The following is a 15,193-nucleotide window of genomic DNA, read 5'->3' on the forward strand; positions in this document are numbered from 1 at the left end:
CCTTAGATGGGTCTTCTAGACCAGCCCGTTAAGGGCTTTGAAGGTCAAAACCAGCACCTTGAATTGGACCCAGAAACAAACTGGCAGCCAGTGCAAGTCTTTCAGAATGGGTGTGATGTGATCCCAGCGGAACACTCCAGATAAAACCCTAGTTGCCGCATTTTGCACTAGCTGCAGTTTCCGGATATTCTTCAAGGGCAGCCCCATGTAGAGCGCATTACAGTAATCCAGCCATGACCTGACTAAGAAATCACAATCAGAATACCGTGTTGATGTAACACACAAACGCAGTGGAAAAATAAATACTAAATAAATGGTATAATCAGTCCATATATTCATATATTGCTGTCAAACATATTGTGCACAGAGGAGGAGCCAGGCTCCTATATGGACCCAGAGGCTATAGTTACTAATATTTCTTTGATGTATCCTTGATGTCTTTGATAATAAACCTCATGGGTCACTGAAGAAATGAAGAGTTATGGGTGCACACATTCCAAATCCAGGAAGCAGAGCAGCTGACTAAGATGGATGAATTCCAAGTTCGAAGCCTTGAGCAGCTGACTGAGATAGATATATTCAAATTTCCTGACTAAGGCATGGGTAACTGTGGCCACTTCTGCAAGACTCCCGCCTGAAATCTGGGAGAACTGCTGCCAGTCCGTGTAGGCAATACTGAGCTCGATGGGCCAATGGACTGACTCAGTAGGCAGTGTCGCGTGTCCGTCAGGCACATCCATAACTCAAGGGAAGAGCATCGACTTTGCATGCCGGCAAAACTAAGCTAAAGGGACCAATGGCCTGACGCGGTATAAAGCAGCTTCCTATGTTCCTATGAGAGGGCATGCTCTGGAAAGTGCTTAGCTAAGTGTTGTGAACTTTGTATTTGTAGAAAAGCAGATTATCATTTTATTTACACTTATATCCCGCTCTTCCTCCGAGAAGCTCAGAGTACATAGTTGTTTATTTTATCCTCACAACAACCCTGTGAGGTAGGTTAGGCTGAGGGATACATGACTGGCCTAGAGTCACCCAGTGAGTTTCATGGTGGAATGGGGATTCGAATGCGGGTCTTCCCGGTCCTAGTCCAACACTCTAACCACAATGCTATGCTGGCTCATAACGGTCAGTGTTTGCTGTAACAGAAATCCCCAGATGTTGTTGACTACAACTCCCATCACCTGCAGCTGCAACAGCCTTTGGCTGAGAATGCTGGGAGTTGTAGTCAACAACATCTGGGAAACCTGCAGTGGACATGATTAGGGGTTAACACAAACTTCCTCACCCTCATTCTCCGTCCCCTGTCGTTTGTGCAAAGAGAAAAGAAAAAAAGTTGCTCAGGATTTCATAAGTCTGAGCCCGGGACAGCCGGTCTCTTTACGTCCGGCTGCTGTTCCTTAAAGACTGGCTGAGTGCCGCTCTGCTCCGTGGCCGGCTTTGACCCATGTCCTGATATCATAGAGAGGCGGGGGATAATCCGGATTTGGGCCGAGGAAAACAAACACCAGTCAGTGTTACGTTATTTACTCTTTCGCTTCCAACCTCAAAACACCTTTTCTCTCTCTCTTAAAAGCTGCTAGACGTTGATACAAAGCAGAACAATTAGGCACATCGGAAAATGCTTTCCACCGAGTCTGACCCCGGGTCCATCTCGCTCAGGATTGTCTACCCAGACTGGCAGCGGCTTCTCCAAGGTTGCAAGCAGGAGTCTCTCTCAGGCCTATCTTGCAGAAGCCAGGGAGGGAACTTGGAACCATCTGCTCTTCCCAGAGCGGCTCCATCCCTGAAGGGGAATCTCTTACAGTGCTCACAGTTCTAGTCTCCCATTCAAATGCAAACCAGGGTGGACCCTACTTAGCAAAGGGGACAAGTTATGCCCACGGCCACAAGACCAGCTCTCCTAGTCTTAGCGAGCCCTCAAATCCAGAAGTAGATGGAGAAATTCAGAGAGGCTGTTTGACTCATAGAATTAGGGGCAAGACACACTTTCTGGGGTGTCTTCATCTCCAGGTAGGGCTGGGAGAGACTCCTGCCTGAAACCACGGAGAGCCGCTGCCAGTCAGTGTAGACAATGCTGAGCTAGATGGAGCAAAGGTCAGACTCAGTAGACGGCAGCTCTCTAGGTACCTACGTGCCACAGTGGCAGAGCATCTGCTCTGCATGCAAAAGGCCCCAGATGCTGGCAGCATCTTCAAGTAGGGCTGGGAAAGACTCCTGTCTGAAACCATGCTGCCTGTCAGTGCAGGCAATCCTAAGCTAGATGGACCAGTGCCCTGACTCAGTAGAAGGCAGCTTCATATCTTCATCTGGAGAGGGGCTGTAACTCAATGGTAGAGCCTCTCCTTTTCAATGTCGAAGGTCCCAGGTTCAATTCCCAGCATCTCCCTTCTCCAAGGTTACAGGCTGGAAAACCCCAGCCTGTAACCTTGGAGAAGCCGCTGCCAGTCAGTGCTGACAATACTGAGCTGGATGGACCAAGGGTCTGACTCAGTCGAAGGCCGCTTTTGCTTTCCATTCTAAAACACCAGCCTTCCTGCACGGGAGCTTGTGCAAAGAGGCGTGAGCTCAAAGCAAAGGCTGCTGAAAACTCAAGGAAGTGATTCGAGTCGGATACTCCCCCCGATACAATTTTTTCAAAGCACGACACAGACCTCGCACGCTGGGTCCCCTTGGTTTGGACTTCAAAGTGCGGTGTGGGTGGAAAGTACCCTCCGTGACTCAAGTTTAACTTCCCTTCACCTTTGCCCCAACAGCCCTCAAATTATACCTGCAGCGTTTCTCTGTGGTGGAACAACCCCGTGCCGCACATGCTGAGGCACGTAGGCGATCCGAAACTCATGCTACGTAACATCCTGCAACAAACTTAGGAGACCGTGCCGTTTTTCCCGCATGGTTCGGCCAAATCGGAAAGTCCTTTTCGCAAATGCCACATTCAAAGCGCCACTGCCGAGAAGCAGGGCTTTTTATAAAAGGGATTTCAGAGCAGGGGCGTGCACAAAATTTGCATGAATCAACTCGAATCAAATTCGATTCGGAACCACAGAACAGGGTGGAGATGCATTCGAATCGATGCGGACGAATCGCCAGGGGTTCCAAACTGAATCGATTTGAATCCATGCGCATTTTGTGCCCTGATTTTTTTAAAGGTGCCTCTTTGCCCAGTTAGTAGGGGATAACTTTGAGCCAGTCACTCCTCTCTCAGCTGAGCGTACCTCACAGGGTTGTCGTGAGGATGGACGTGCACCACACATGGAGGAAGAGCGGGATATACATGTATAAATAACAGAAACGGATACAAATAAACATGGGCCCCCGGATGGCGGTTTGAGTCTCACCATCCCCTGCTCTGCCCATTGTGGGATGATGGGAGTTGTAGTCCAACCACGTCCAGAAACCCAAGCTTGAGAACCATTTGCTTAAAGTAGAGTTTACTCCTCGGAGTTGTAAAGAGCCAAAGCCAAGGCAGCTGGCTCGGATCTCTCCAGGATGAGCCCGTGAACTCTAGCAGATATCTTCTGCCAGGCTTTCCTACTCACTAAACATTCCCAAGATGGGATCAGTTACAAAATGCCTGTGCTGGGAAAGCCGCAACTGTCCGTCCCCTGTCCCCCACCCCAGCTCCACACTCAACTTGCTGAAATCCTGAAGGAATCGTCAAACGGGGCCCATTAACTCTCTGGTTCCCAAAGATACTGCAGAGCCGTGCCCCACACCCCGCCCCATCTCAAGGGCCGGCTGTCCCCCGTCGGCAGCTGGGGAGTGAAGAGTGTTTGCTTTCTAATGCCCTTTGACCCCTAACCTTCCTCTGGCCGTACACCAGCAAACGGGAAGGGTAATTAAGACCAGCTGCAGGAAGCAGAGTTCTTCCAACACTCGCCCCATCTATGACAGATAAACTCGGATGCACGTTTGGAGACGGAAGAGGATTCTGTGCAGGAAAGGCAACTGCATAGAAGAGTAGGGGTGTGTGTGAAAGCCAAAGGCTCAGTTCAGACATGTAAGGACCATTGATCCTCCACCTCAGGACTGTCAGCACTGACTGGCAGCAGCGCTCCAAGGTTTCGGGCAGGAGTCTCTCCCGGCCACGCTGCCAGGATTAAATCAGGGGGCCTCCGGCGTGCAGGACAGAGGCTATACTGGTGAACTATGGATATTCCTGACGAACGTATGGCACTGCCAGAGTGAGTCAGACCACTGGCCCAACTAGCTCAGTATTGTCTACACTGACTGGCAGCAGCTCTCCAAGGTTTCAGGCAAGAGTCTCTCCCAGCCACGCCGCCAGGATTGAATCCGCAGGGAAGTAGATACCCTGCCTCTTAACTATGGATTCTCCAAGTGCAGCCTGTCTGAACGCCTGCCTGGAACCTTGGAGAGCCGCTGCCGGTCAGTGTAGACAACGCTGAGCTGGAGGGACCAAGGGTCAGACTCGGTATACAGCAGCTTCCTATGTTTCAACATCGGCTCGTTTTCCTCTCCATAATAAAAAAAAGGACCACACGACCTGTGGCCAGAGCCTACCTTATTTCTTCCGGGGCTCCGAGCTCCGGGAGCACTGGGTTCTTCGGGGAGCGGCTTCAGGGCCGAGACGGGCTTCGGCGCCTCGGCTTCCTCCCCGTCCCGCAAGCCCTTCATGGCGGCCCGATACGACATGCTCCGCAAGTTCCGCTTCAGGGCGCCGCTGTCCGAATCGACCTCCTCCGGACCCTCGAGCGAGATGCTGGGGGCGGACAGGCGCTTGGGGTCGTAGCGGGCGGCCTCCTTGCCCGGGAGGCCGGAGGAGAAGCTCTGGTGGCGGAAGGGGGGCTTGGCCTTGGGGCATTCGGCCAGGCCCTTGGGGATGAGCTGCTGGGTGCCCACCTTGAGGGCGGCCGGGCTCTCGGTGCTGAGCACGATCTGGCGCGGGCCGGTGGGAGAGGGCGAGCGCTCGCCCAGGAAGGCGGCATTGTCCAGCACCGCCAGCGAGCCACACTTCCGATGCGGAGACCCCCCGCCGGGGCCGAGGGGCGGGTCCGAGCTCAGCTGGCGGGCCAGGAGAAGGGTTTTGTCGGTCAGGGAGGAGTCGGAATGCCGCTGAGACATGATGTTGTGGCTTTAGGGTGCCTACGGAGGAGGAGGAGAGAGAGAGCAGGGATCAGAGAGGGGAGCTGGGCTTGTGGGCGGAAGCGTGGATTGTCCCCTTGGCTAAGCAGGGTCCACCCCGGTTTGCATTTGGATGGGAGACTAGAAGTGTGAGCACTGGAAGAGATTCCCCTCAGGGGATGGAGCCACTCTGGGAAGAGCATCTAGGCTCCAAGTTCCCTCCCTGGCAGCATCTCCAAGACAGGGCTGAGAGAGAGACTCCTGCCTGCAACCTTGGAGGAGCCGCTGCCCGTCTGGGTAGAAAATCCTGAGCTAGATGGATGAATGGCCTGGCTCAGTAGGCAGCTTCCTATATTCCCAGGAGGACTTCTTTCTGAATCACATACATAGGACAGAGAAGCTGGGAGGAGGGAAATATCAAAATTTTGTATCTCCTTTCCCAATTTTGTCCCAGATATTCCTCGTAGGGGATGGGGCTGCTCTGGGAAGATCATTTGCGTGCTTGTTGAGGGGGCTGAGAGAGACTCCTGCCTGCAACCTCGGAGAAGCCGCTGCCAGTCAGGGTAGACAATGCTGAACTAGATGGATCAAGGGTCAGACTCAGTATATGAAACCTTCCTGTGTCCCTATGACTCTGTATCCTGCATTCTAGGTCCCAGAAATATACATCAAAAAATAGTTTTTTTCCCCAATCCAAAGACCATAAAGAGGCAAAACACTTAGAACAACAAATCCATTTTTTTAAAAAGCAGAATCAACTCTATTTGTAAAATATATAGGTTTCACATGAATGAGGAAACACAGGATGGGGGAAAATTGTTTAACACCTGCCAGTATATAAGAGCCTAAGGCTTGAACCTGGACTGTATAACAAGAAACAGAATGACATTTCTTGAAGATCAGAAGTCAGGGCTGCTGTGATGGAAAAACCCAGAAAATTTCTCAGTGTGGTTTGCAGTCTTGGCAATAGCCCTGGCAGGCATGCGTTACCTGAGCCTGTGCCTGGTTCAAGTTTTAGGCTTCTTTCCCCCTCAGAAGCAGAACAGGTTGTGACTGTCTGGAGGGAGCGTTCTTTTCCCCCATTTTTTAAAAATAACATTATTTATTTATTTATTTTATCACATTTGCACACTGCCCCAAACTTTTGTTCTTCAAGCAGAGACATTTCCTGCTCTGTTTGTTCAAGCCCTCCTCCCTCGCTGCCACTGAGTTCCATCAGCTTTGCCCCACTGGCTTGTCTGTTTACTGCACTATGGGTCTGGGAACATTCCGTCCCTCTGACTGACACTTGGACATTTCTCGGGCTTTTTGGCCCCTTGGGCTTTTCACTCTCCCACTCACCCACAGGCACTCTGGTTAGCCACCCACAAGGATCATAACACTTCCAGCTTTTTGGGAAAACATTTTCTGACTTCACACATTGGCTTTCTGCCAATACACTCCATTCCGTTTAGAATTCAATAACTGAAAACGTATACTTAGTGGTGGTGCTATTGATATGTTTATACACTGCTTTTCAACATCGTCAACAACAACAAAGTTCACAGAGCTCTCTACTTAGCAGAAGGAATAAGAAAACGGTTCCCAGTACTGAACCGGCTCACCCTCTAACAAAATATTTACTCAGGAGCAGGTGGGGAAAAACACACACACACAAACCCTCCTCCTTCCTAGAGTGTTTGAAACTCAACACAAAGGTCGTAGGTGCTCATTCTTCAGCACAAAAAGTGGTCCAACCAGTCTGATGAATTTGCAAGGCTCAGCTCTGGTTGGAAGAGTTCTTTGTGGCAGGAAGGGAGAACACAAAGGCGATGATTAACCCCTTATCTAAAGGAGGTTCTCCGAATATGCATACCCATTAGGAACATAGGAAGCTGCCATATACTGAGTCAGACCCTTGGTCTATCTAGCTCAGTATTGTCTTCACAGACTGGCAGCGGCTTCTCCGAGGTTGCAGGCAGGAATCTCTCTCTCAGCCCTATCTTGGAGATGCTGCCAGGGAGGGAACTTGGAACCTTCTGCTCTTCCCAGAGCGGCTTCATCCCCAGAGGGGAATATCTTGCAGTGCTCACACCTCAGGTCTCCCTTTCTTATGCAACCAGGGTGGACCCTGCTTAGCTAAGGGGACAATTCAAAGAAATGCAAAGAGAGGCCACCCCCAGGGGGAAAAGATCTGAGCGGAAACCCTACACTCACCTCTGCAGATTGTATTGGCATTTTAGTTGTGCAAGAAAGCACAGCCGGGCCTCAACTTACAGGACTGTGCAAACAGGCACATGCAGCCTATAGTGATGAATTTGGAAGAGGTCTGGATGCATATCCAGCAGGGCCTTCTCTGTTGCTGCCCCGAGGCTTTGGAATGCACTCCCTAGTGAAATAAGAGCCTCCCCATCTCTGACAACTTTTAAAAAGTCTGTCAAGGCACATCTGTTCACCCAGGCTTTGAATTAGATACTGTTTTGACAGGTTTTAACATGGTTTTAAATTCTAAATTATTGTGATTTTAGCCTTTTTGTTGTGGTAGTTTGTATTTTATTAGGAACATAGGGACATAGGAAACTGCCATATACTGAGTCAGACCATTGGTCTATCTAGTTCAGTATTGTCTTCACAGACTGGCAGCGGCTTCTCCAAGGTTGCAGGCAGGAATCTCTCAGGAATCTCTCTCAGCCCTATCTTGGAGATGCTGCCAGGGAGGGAACTGGGAACCTAGATGCTCTTCCCGGAGCGGCTCCATCCCCTGAGGGGAATATCTTACAGTGCTCACACATCAAGTCTCCCATTCAGATGCAACCAGGGCAGACCCTGCTTAGCTATGGGGACAAGTCATGCTTGCTACCACAAGACCAGCTCTCCTCACAAGCCGACCCAGAGATGTGAGTTTTGGGCGGGATATAAATACTTTTTTAAAAAAATCCTTTTGCAGGCTGAAGTCGTATAGGCCAGTCACAGGTTCACCATCTCAGTGAAAACGAGGCCAGTTAATTGATGCTTGCAATTATTTTTTTCACAACTGACACCTGCTAGGACATGTTATCTGGCAGGCAAGGTGCACCGCTTTATTTACTGAACAGCATTCCTTCCAGCCCTGACCTTGGGAAGGGAACACCCTCCGATTTCCCGGCTGGCAGGTCTGGGCATGGCAAAAGGCAGGCCGGGAGAAGGATCCCACCCAGGTTAGGGCAACAAAAAGGTGACCACGTTTCAAAGGAAGATTCAGACTTGAATGAGGCATAACAGCCGCGCTAACTGGGAAGGAAAGAGCAGAGGTTCTCTCCAGATGTTCTTGGACTACAACTCCCATCACCCCTGCCACTGTGGCAGGGGGCGATGGGAGTTGTAGTCCAAGAACATCTGGGGATCTACATTTGAGAACCCTGAGCTTAAGATTCTAGGTTTGCAGGGAAATTTTTCTTTTAGCATAGCACTGGTCACTGTTTTGTGTCCTGTTTTCCTCCCAGTAAGATATCTCCAGCTGCAACCCGGAGCATGCTTCCTTGGGAGTAAGTCCCACTGGATTCTGTGGGACTTACTTCTGAGGAAACGTGTACCTAACCAGGGTGTATAGATCAAGTCATCAGGCCTAGCTTTCTGCCTTGAAACCCACGCGGGAAAGAAACAAACAAGGATCTCGACACGTATCGTTTCCTCAATGAGGGCTAGTGGCGTGCAGAGGTGGAACGAGCGAGTCGGCAAGTTCCAGTGGGTGTCGCCTCAGTTACGAAAGCAGACCAGTAAAAGTACAAAGTAAAAGTAAAAGTCGACCAGTCAATCTCTCAGTATTATGGTAATAATGGGATTGACTCACCCTAAAAAAGGGGGTGGTCAGTGCAATCTATAATGCACACTCAGCTTTATTAAACTGCTGAGTGCCAGGCTGGGGTTAAAGGCTGCCAGGGCTGGAAATAAACAGGTAACTCGACATCAACACCAGAGGAAGAGAATGATCCGTAAAAGGGAAAGGGACCTTTAGGGTTAGGAACACAGGAAGCGGCCTTATTCCACGTCAAACCATCGGTCCATCTAGCTCAGTATTGTCTACTCTGACTGGCAGCAGCTCTCCCAGATTTCAGGCAGGAGTCTCGCCCAGCCCTACCTGGAGATGCTGCCAGGGATTGATCCTGGGACCTTCGGCACCAAGGTCCGGCTATGTCTGATCCGGGGCATATCTTACAAAGCCCACAGGGAGTCTCCCATTCAAATGCAAACCAAGGGAAACCCTGCTTAGCAAAGAGAAGAGAACTGGTCTTGTGGTAGCAAGCATGACTTGTCCCCTTAGCTAAGCAGGGTCTGCCCTGGTTGCATATGAATGGGAGACTCCATGTGTGATCACTGGAAGATATTCCCCTGATGGGATGGAGCCGCTCTGGGAAGAGCAGGAGGTTCCAAGTTCCCTCCCTGGCAGCATCTCCAAGATAGGGCTGAGGGCGATTTCTGCCTGCAGCCTTGGAGAAGCTGCTGCCAGTCTGTGTGGACAATGCTGAGCTAGATGGACCAAGGGTCTGACTCAGTATATGGCAGCTGCCTATGTTCCTATGAGACCATTCATGCTTGCCCCTACAAGACCAGCTCGCCTCCCCATCTGATGGAAAACTTAGAAATTAAAGGGGAGGTTTGCGAGAGCAAAGAAAAAATCTTCAGTGTTGCACTGACAACCTTCTAGTCCCCAATAAGGGGAGGAACCTCAGCTACAACTAGTTCAAGAATTGCATGTGAAATCATCGAAGAACTCCTCCAGGACTGATTATGTTTTAAGGGGTCAACAACCAATTCTAAAAACAAAGCACTTCCGAAGTTTTGCACCCAAAACCCTGAACAAACCCGTTAGCCAGCAGAAAGCTTCTTTGGTCTCCACAGGGTTTCTTTCCAAGGAGTTTCCCTTCGGATTGAAGCCTCACAGAATTGTCCGAGTTGGAAGGGGCCTTCATAGGAACATAGGAAACCACCATATACTGAGTCAGACCATTGGTCTATCTAGCTCAGTATTGTCTTCACAGACTGGCAGCGGCTTCTCCAAGGCTGCAGGCAGGAGTCTCTCTCTCAGCCCTACCTTGGAGATGCTGCCAGGGAGGGAACTTGAAACCTTCTGCTCTTCCCAGAGCAGCTCCATCCCCTAAAGGGAATATCTTACAGTGCTCTCATGTGGTCTCCCATTCAAATGCAACCAAGGTGGACGCTGCTTAGCTAAGGGGACAAGTCATGCTGGCGACCACCAGACTAGCTCTCCTCCCTTCCAACTCTTCTGGTTCCACCTGTGGCTCAGCTCTGACCTCCACTGAAGGAGAACCCGCCGAGCTCAGGGGCAGAGCGTCTGCTTTGCATGCACAAGGTCCCAGCCAGGTTCAACCCCGGAAGCTTTTGACACCCAGCTTTTAGCTCACATCTGTATTCACATATCGGCCAAATCTACCCCGAAGTCCCTGAACGCTATCGAGGAGCACTTAACACAGATTTCAGGATTTCTAAAAAACTGCACCTTCGAGTGCAACCCGATTTATATCCGGGGCCAAAAAAAACCAACCACCACTTTTTGCATCATTTTTTTTGGGGGGGGGGACCTTGAACTTGCAGGAAAGCCTCGCAGGAAACCCGCGGTAAAGTTGTTCCTCGCATTTCCAGGAACTGGAAGAGCCGCTGCCAGCCAGGGCAGACGATCCTGAGCTAGAGGGCCCAGGGGTCCGACTCAGGAGGAGGCAGCTTCCAAGGATCCCGCCACCCTCGAGGGGGATTTCGGGGCAAGCGGTCTCCGCGCTCGAAGAACACACAAACCCGACGCCGCCACTCCCACAAGTCTCCCCCCACCCTCAGTGAACAAAACTGAGTCTCCCCCCCCCCAGCGTTCCCTCCCCCACCCGGGAACACAACACTGAACGGGGGCCCAGAGAAAGGGCGAAGTGCATTTCGGGGAGAGCGAGCTGGGTCTCCCTTCTTAGAAAGTTTTCTGAAACAGAAATAGGAGGGCAGGTGAGGGGGGGGGGAGCCAATTTTCGTGGGGAGGGGGGCTTGCCGACGCGTTCCCCCCCTCCGGAGCTGCCATGACCCCTCCGCAATCCCCCTCCCTCCCTCCCTCCCGCTCCCGGGGTGCCTTTGCGCACGGACGACCCCTCTCCAAGCGCGCCCCAACGGCGCTCACCTGCGTCTCTCCATGCACAATGCTGGCGCTCCAAGATTTAGCCGCCGGGCGCAGCTGCGGGAGCCATCGCCTCAGCCCGGGATGAGGAAGGAGGCGAGGGGTCGGCGGCTTCCAGAGAACCGAGCCGGGCTCCCGAGAAGCCCCGGCGACTCCACTGGGCGGCGGGGAGGCGCCTGGAATGAGCCACCCCTCTGGGTAGTCCTTCCCTGCGCGCTTGGAGTGGGCGCTGGCGCGTCTTTCCTTCCTTCCTTCCTTCCTTCCCTTCCTTCTTTCCTCTCTCTCTCTCACCGGCTGGGAAGCACACAGAGCGGGGCGGGGAGCTCTTTCGCAAAGCAGCCTCCTTCCCCCGCGCAGGCGGCTGCTCCACAGGCTGACTCTGAACTTCCTTAAGCTCCGGCAGAACAAATCTCTTGAATCGGCTCCCTTGCGCAAAGTTCCCAAGTGGCCGGCTGCTTGCAGGCGCTCGCATCAGCGACAGGCAACCTTGCCGGCGATCGAGCGGGGCTTGGACTACAACTCCCATCACCCCGGGCCACCACCCTCTGTGGCAGAGGCTGATGGGAGTTGTAGTGCGGCCCCAGCCAAAGTTACCAGCCCAGAAAGAGAGACAACATTTTATTTCCCTCCTATTAGCGACTCTGTCCTAGGAAAGGGATTCAGAAAGAAGTCCTCAAAGGAAGCTGCTTTCTACTGGGTCAGACCCTTGGCCCATCTAGCTCAGCACTGTCTGCACAGGCTGGCAGTGGCTTCACCAAGGTTGCAGGCAGGAGTCTCTCTCAGCCCTGTCTTGGAGATGCTGTCAGGGAGGGAACTTGGAACCTAGATGCTCTTCCCAGAGCGGCCCCATCCCCTAAAGGGGAATATCTTACAGTGCTCACACTTCTAGTCTCCCATTCAAATGCAACCAAGGCAGACCCTGATTAGCCAAGGGGACAATGCATGCTTGCTACCACAAGACCAGCTCCTGAGGACCAAACACTGCCATTTCAGAACACCTGGCTACCTTATTTTTAAACCCTGTCTGGATGCTTAAAAACACAACATACTGAAGTCAAAATAACTCTGCTAGGCCCCCAAAGCTCTTGCAGCTCAAGAAGGCTGTGCAAGCGAACAAAGGCTCCATTGTCCAACTTTCTTCTTTCCCAGCCTTGGGTCCAGTATTCCTTCCAACCGGGATTCCCAGATGTTGTTGACTACAACTCCCAGAATCCTCAAGCAAAAGCTATTGCCGCTGGGGATTCTGGGAATTGTAGTCAACAACATCTCGGAATCCCTGTGAGAGCGAACACTGCTTGGGTCCTCAGGTGCTGGACGACAACTCCCATCATCTATAGCTGCGACGAAATCCAGATCTCCACTTTAGCTCAAGAATGCCTGATGCTCCCACCCAACTCTGAATGGGGGATATTCCTCCCTTGTGTTACAGAGCCATCAAGCTATGGTCCTGGCTTTAGATCAGACGTCAACTGGGGGTGGCCTACCTCGAAGGAACGGCATGCTCCTAAATGGAGACCAGAGCAATTTCTCTGCTGAGGGTAGAGGCCCTAAGAGGCCTGCATAAGCCTTTAGGTAGACTGTGCATTTGAAAACTTTTCCCAGACCAGCAAGATTCTGGTAATTCTGCTGTCTCAGCACGCCCTCTGCTGAATACCTTTGCACATTGCAGTGTACTCCAGAAAGCCCATTCAGTTTAGGCGCTCCAAATATTGCACGCTGTTAATATGCAAAATGGCGATTCTCTTGATTTAGCAGTGGGGAGAGCAACTGGCCCTATCCACCCCCAACACAGCATCCCTGCTGTGGCTGTTGCTGGTGGGGGGCTTATGTTTCTAATATTATGTTAATGTTATGTTTATGGGCAACTTACGTTTATGTTTCTTATGTTATGTTAAGTTTATGAGTAAGTTTGCAACCCGCCCCCTGCCCTTAAAGTCAATCCCCTGCTTTCGAGACTCCTGCCTGCAACCTTGGAGAAGCCGCTGCCAGTCTGGGTAGACAATACTGAGCTAGACGGTCTAACAGTTGCAGGCAGGAGTCTTTCTCAGCCCTATCTTGGAGATGCTGCCAGGGAGGGAATTTGAGACTTTCTGCTCTTCCCAGAGCGGCTCCATCCCCAGAGGGGAATATCTTACGGTGCTCAAATGTAGTCTCCCATCCAAATGCAAATTATGGCAGACCCTGCTTAGCAAAAGGGACAATTCATGCTGGCTACCACAAGATCAGCACCACCACCACCCCAACCAACCACCCATCCCCACATATGGATGGATTTCCCATGGGTATTCTCCCCCTCCCAACAATGGCCCTTTTCTATGAAGCTCTTTTTATGCTGGGGAAATATCCCGGCCTCCTTACATAATGGCTGTGTTCATCCGGCCCCCGTCTCTTGCTGGGTCCTCTCCAGAAATTGCCTTCCCCTGCCCTGCGCCAACTTCAACATGCAGGAAGTCTCTGCCCGACATCTGTTGATCGAGGCCGTTGTGTCTTCTCCGACTCTGAAAGCAGGGAGGGAAGGATATTTAAACAGAGGACATCTACTTGTGGTTGTGATGCCTGTTCCCCAGCCATGGACCAACTGTGTCCAAAAGAAAAGTCTGGGCCAAGGGACCCTGGGGTGAGACGAGGCTAAAAGATGCTAAAAGGTTTCAGAAGGTTTCAAGTTCCCTCCCTGGCTTCTCCAAGATAGGGCTGAGAGAGAGAGATTCCTGCCTGCAACCTTGGAGAAGCCGCTGCCAGCCTGTGAAGACAATCCTGAGCTAGATAGACCAATGGTCTGACTCAGTATATGGCAGCTTCCTATGTTCCTATGCTCCGTCCTGCACTTTGGAAGTAGGTTGGTTGTAAAAGAAGTGAAGGATTACGCTGATAAGAGGACTGGCATTGGGGGTGTTGGAGATGCAGCGACTCTTCGCACCAGCAACTCTATTGACCACTAGAGCAGGGTTTCTTAACCTTGGGCCCTCAGATGTTGTTGGACTACAACTCCCATCACTCCCAGACATGGCCTCTGTGGCTGAGGATGATGCTAGTTGTAGTCCAACAACCTCTGGGGGCCCAGGGTTAACTCCCATTAGGGAGTTGCAATCTGATTCATGCGGAATCGGGGCGATTCGTGGATTTGACCGTGGATCGAATTGCCCCTTAAACGGCTGATTCGGGGTTGAGTCGAATCAGCCCCGATTCGGCACAAATAGATCCTAGAGGTGTGCACGGATTGTGCATGCGGGGAAGCCAGCGGAGCGATGGAGTCTTGCCGCAGCTGTGCGCGGGCAGCTGGAGGGGGGGGGTTTGCGGTGAGAGAGAGAGAGAGAGAGAGAGAGAGAGAGAGAGAGAGAGAGAGAGAGAGAGAGTCCTTCTTCTCCCTTCCCCTCCTCCTGTATGTAGCAAGCATCTAGGCATATAGGCATGATCTAGCTCCCTGATGGATTTCCTAAATAAACTACTTTATTGTCTTCTACTACTACTACTACTACTACAAATATGTATATACTACTACTACTACTACTACTACTACAAATATGTATATACTGCTCTTCAACCAAAGTTCTCAAAGCAGCTCACACAGAAAAATAAATGATACTTACATAAGAAGGTCCCCGTCCCCAAAGGGCTAACAATCTAAAGAGAAACGGAAGGCAGATACCAGCACCAGCCACTGGAGGGATGCTGTGCTGGGGACGGACAGGGTCAGTTGCTCTCTCCCTGCTAAATATAAGAGAATCACCACTGTAAAAGGCGTCTCTTTACTCAGTTAGCAGGGGTATTTAGAACTTTAACTCCATGTCTCCAGACAATATTAATTAGCAGTACTCTCCTTACCTGTGTATTTCCGTGGAGGCTGCCCTAGAGAAAGAATTCTTCCCTCCAAGCTCTCAAACAGGGGGCATCTGGGCATAGCGTAGCATAGCAGAGTCTTTATTTCAGTCTTTGACCAGCATAGACGCAAAATAGACAAAAACAGTTCAAACCATCTACTCCTAC

The 15,193-nt window shown here is 51.3% G+C and overlaps 1 protein-coding gene across 4 annotated transcripts in view; it reads right to left on the reverse strand.

Annotated features, from left to right (window-relative positions):
- Window positions 1-13,700, reverse strand: part of ARHGEF16 (Rho guanine nucleotide exchange factor 16) — a 35,748-nt gene extending 22,048 nt beyond the window's left edge. The window contains exons 1-3 of one of the 4 annotated variants that reach the window (XM_053281152.1): window positions 10,638-10,677; window positions 9,901-10,001; window positions 4,519-5,100 (exon numbers count right to left, since the gene is read on the reverse strand). In XM_053281152.1, the coding sequence (XP_053137127.1) occupies window positions 4,519-5,079 (561 nt within the window). In that variant the 5' untranslated portion in view covers window positions 5,080-5,100; window positions 9,901-10,001; window positions 10,638-10,677. Of the gene's footprint in view, window positions 1-4,518; window positions 5,101-9,900; window positions 10,002-10,637; window positions 10,678-11,212; window positions 11,545-13,567 lie in introns of those variants that run through there. The other 3 variants (XM_053281151.1, XM_053281150.1, XM_053281155.1) reach the window with 3 other exon arrangements.
- Window positions 13,701-15,193: the final 1,493 nt, after the last annotated feature.

Source organism: Hemicordylus capensis, chromosome 16 (genome assembly GCF_027244095.1).
Source record: "Hemicordylus capensis ecotype Gifberg chromosome 16, rHemCap1.1.pri, whole genome shotgun sequence".
Classification (NCBI taxonomy): Eukaryota; Metazoa; Chordata; class Lepidosauria; order Squamata; family Cordylidae; genus Hemicordylus; species Hemicordylus capensis.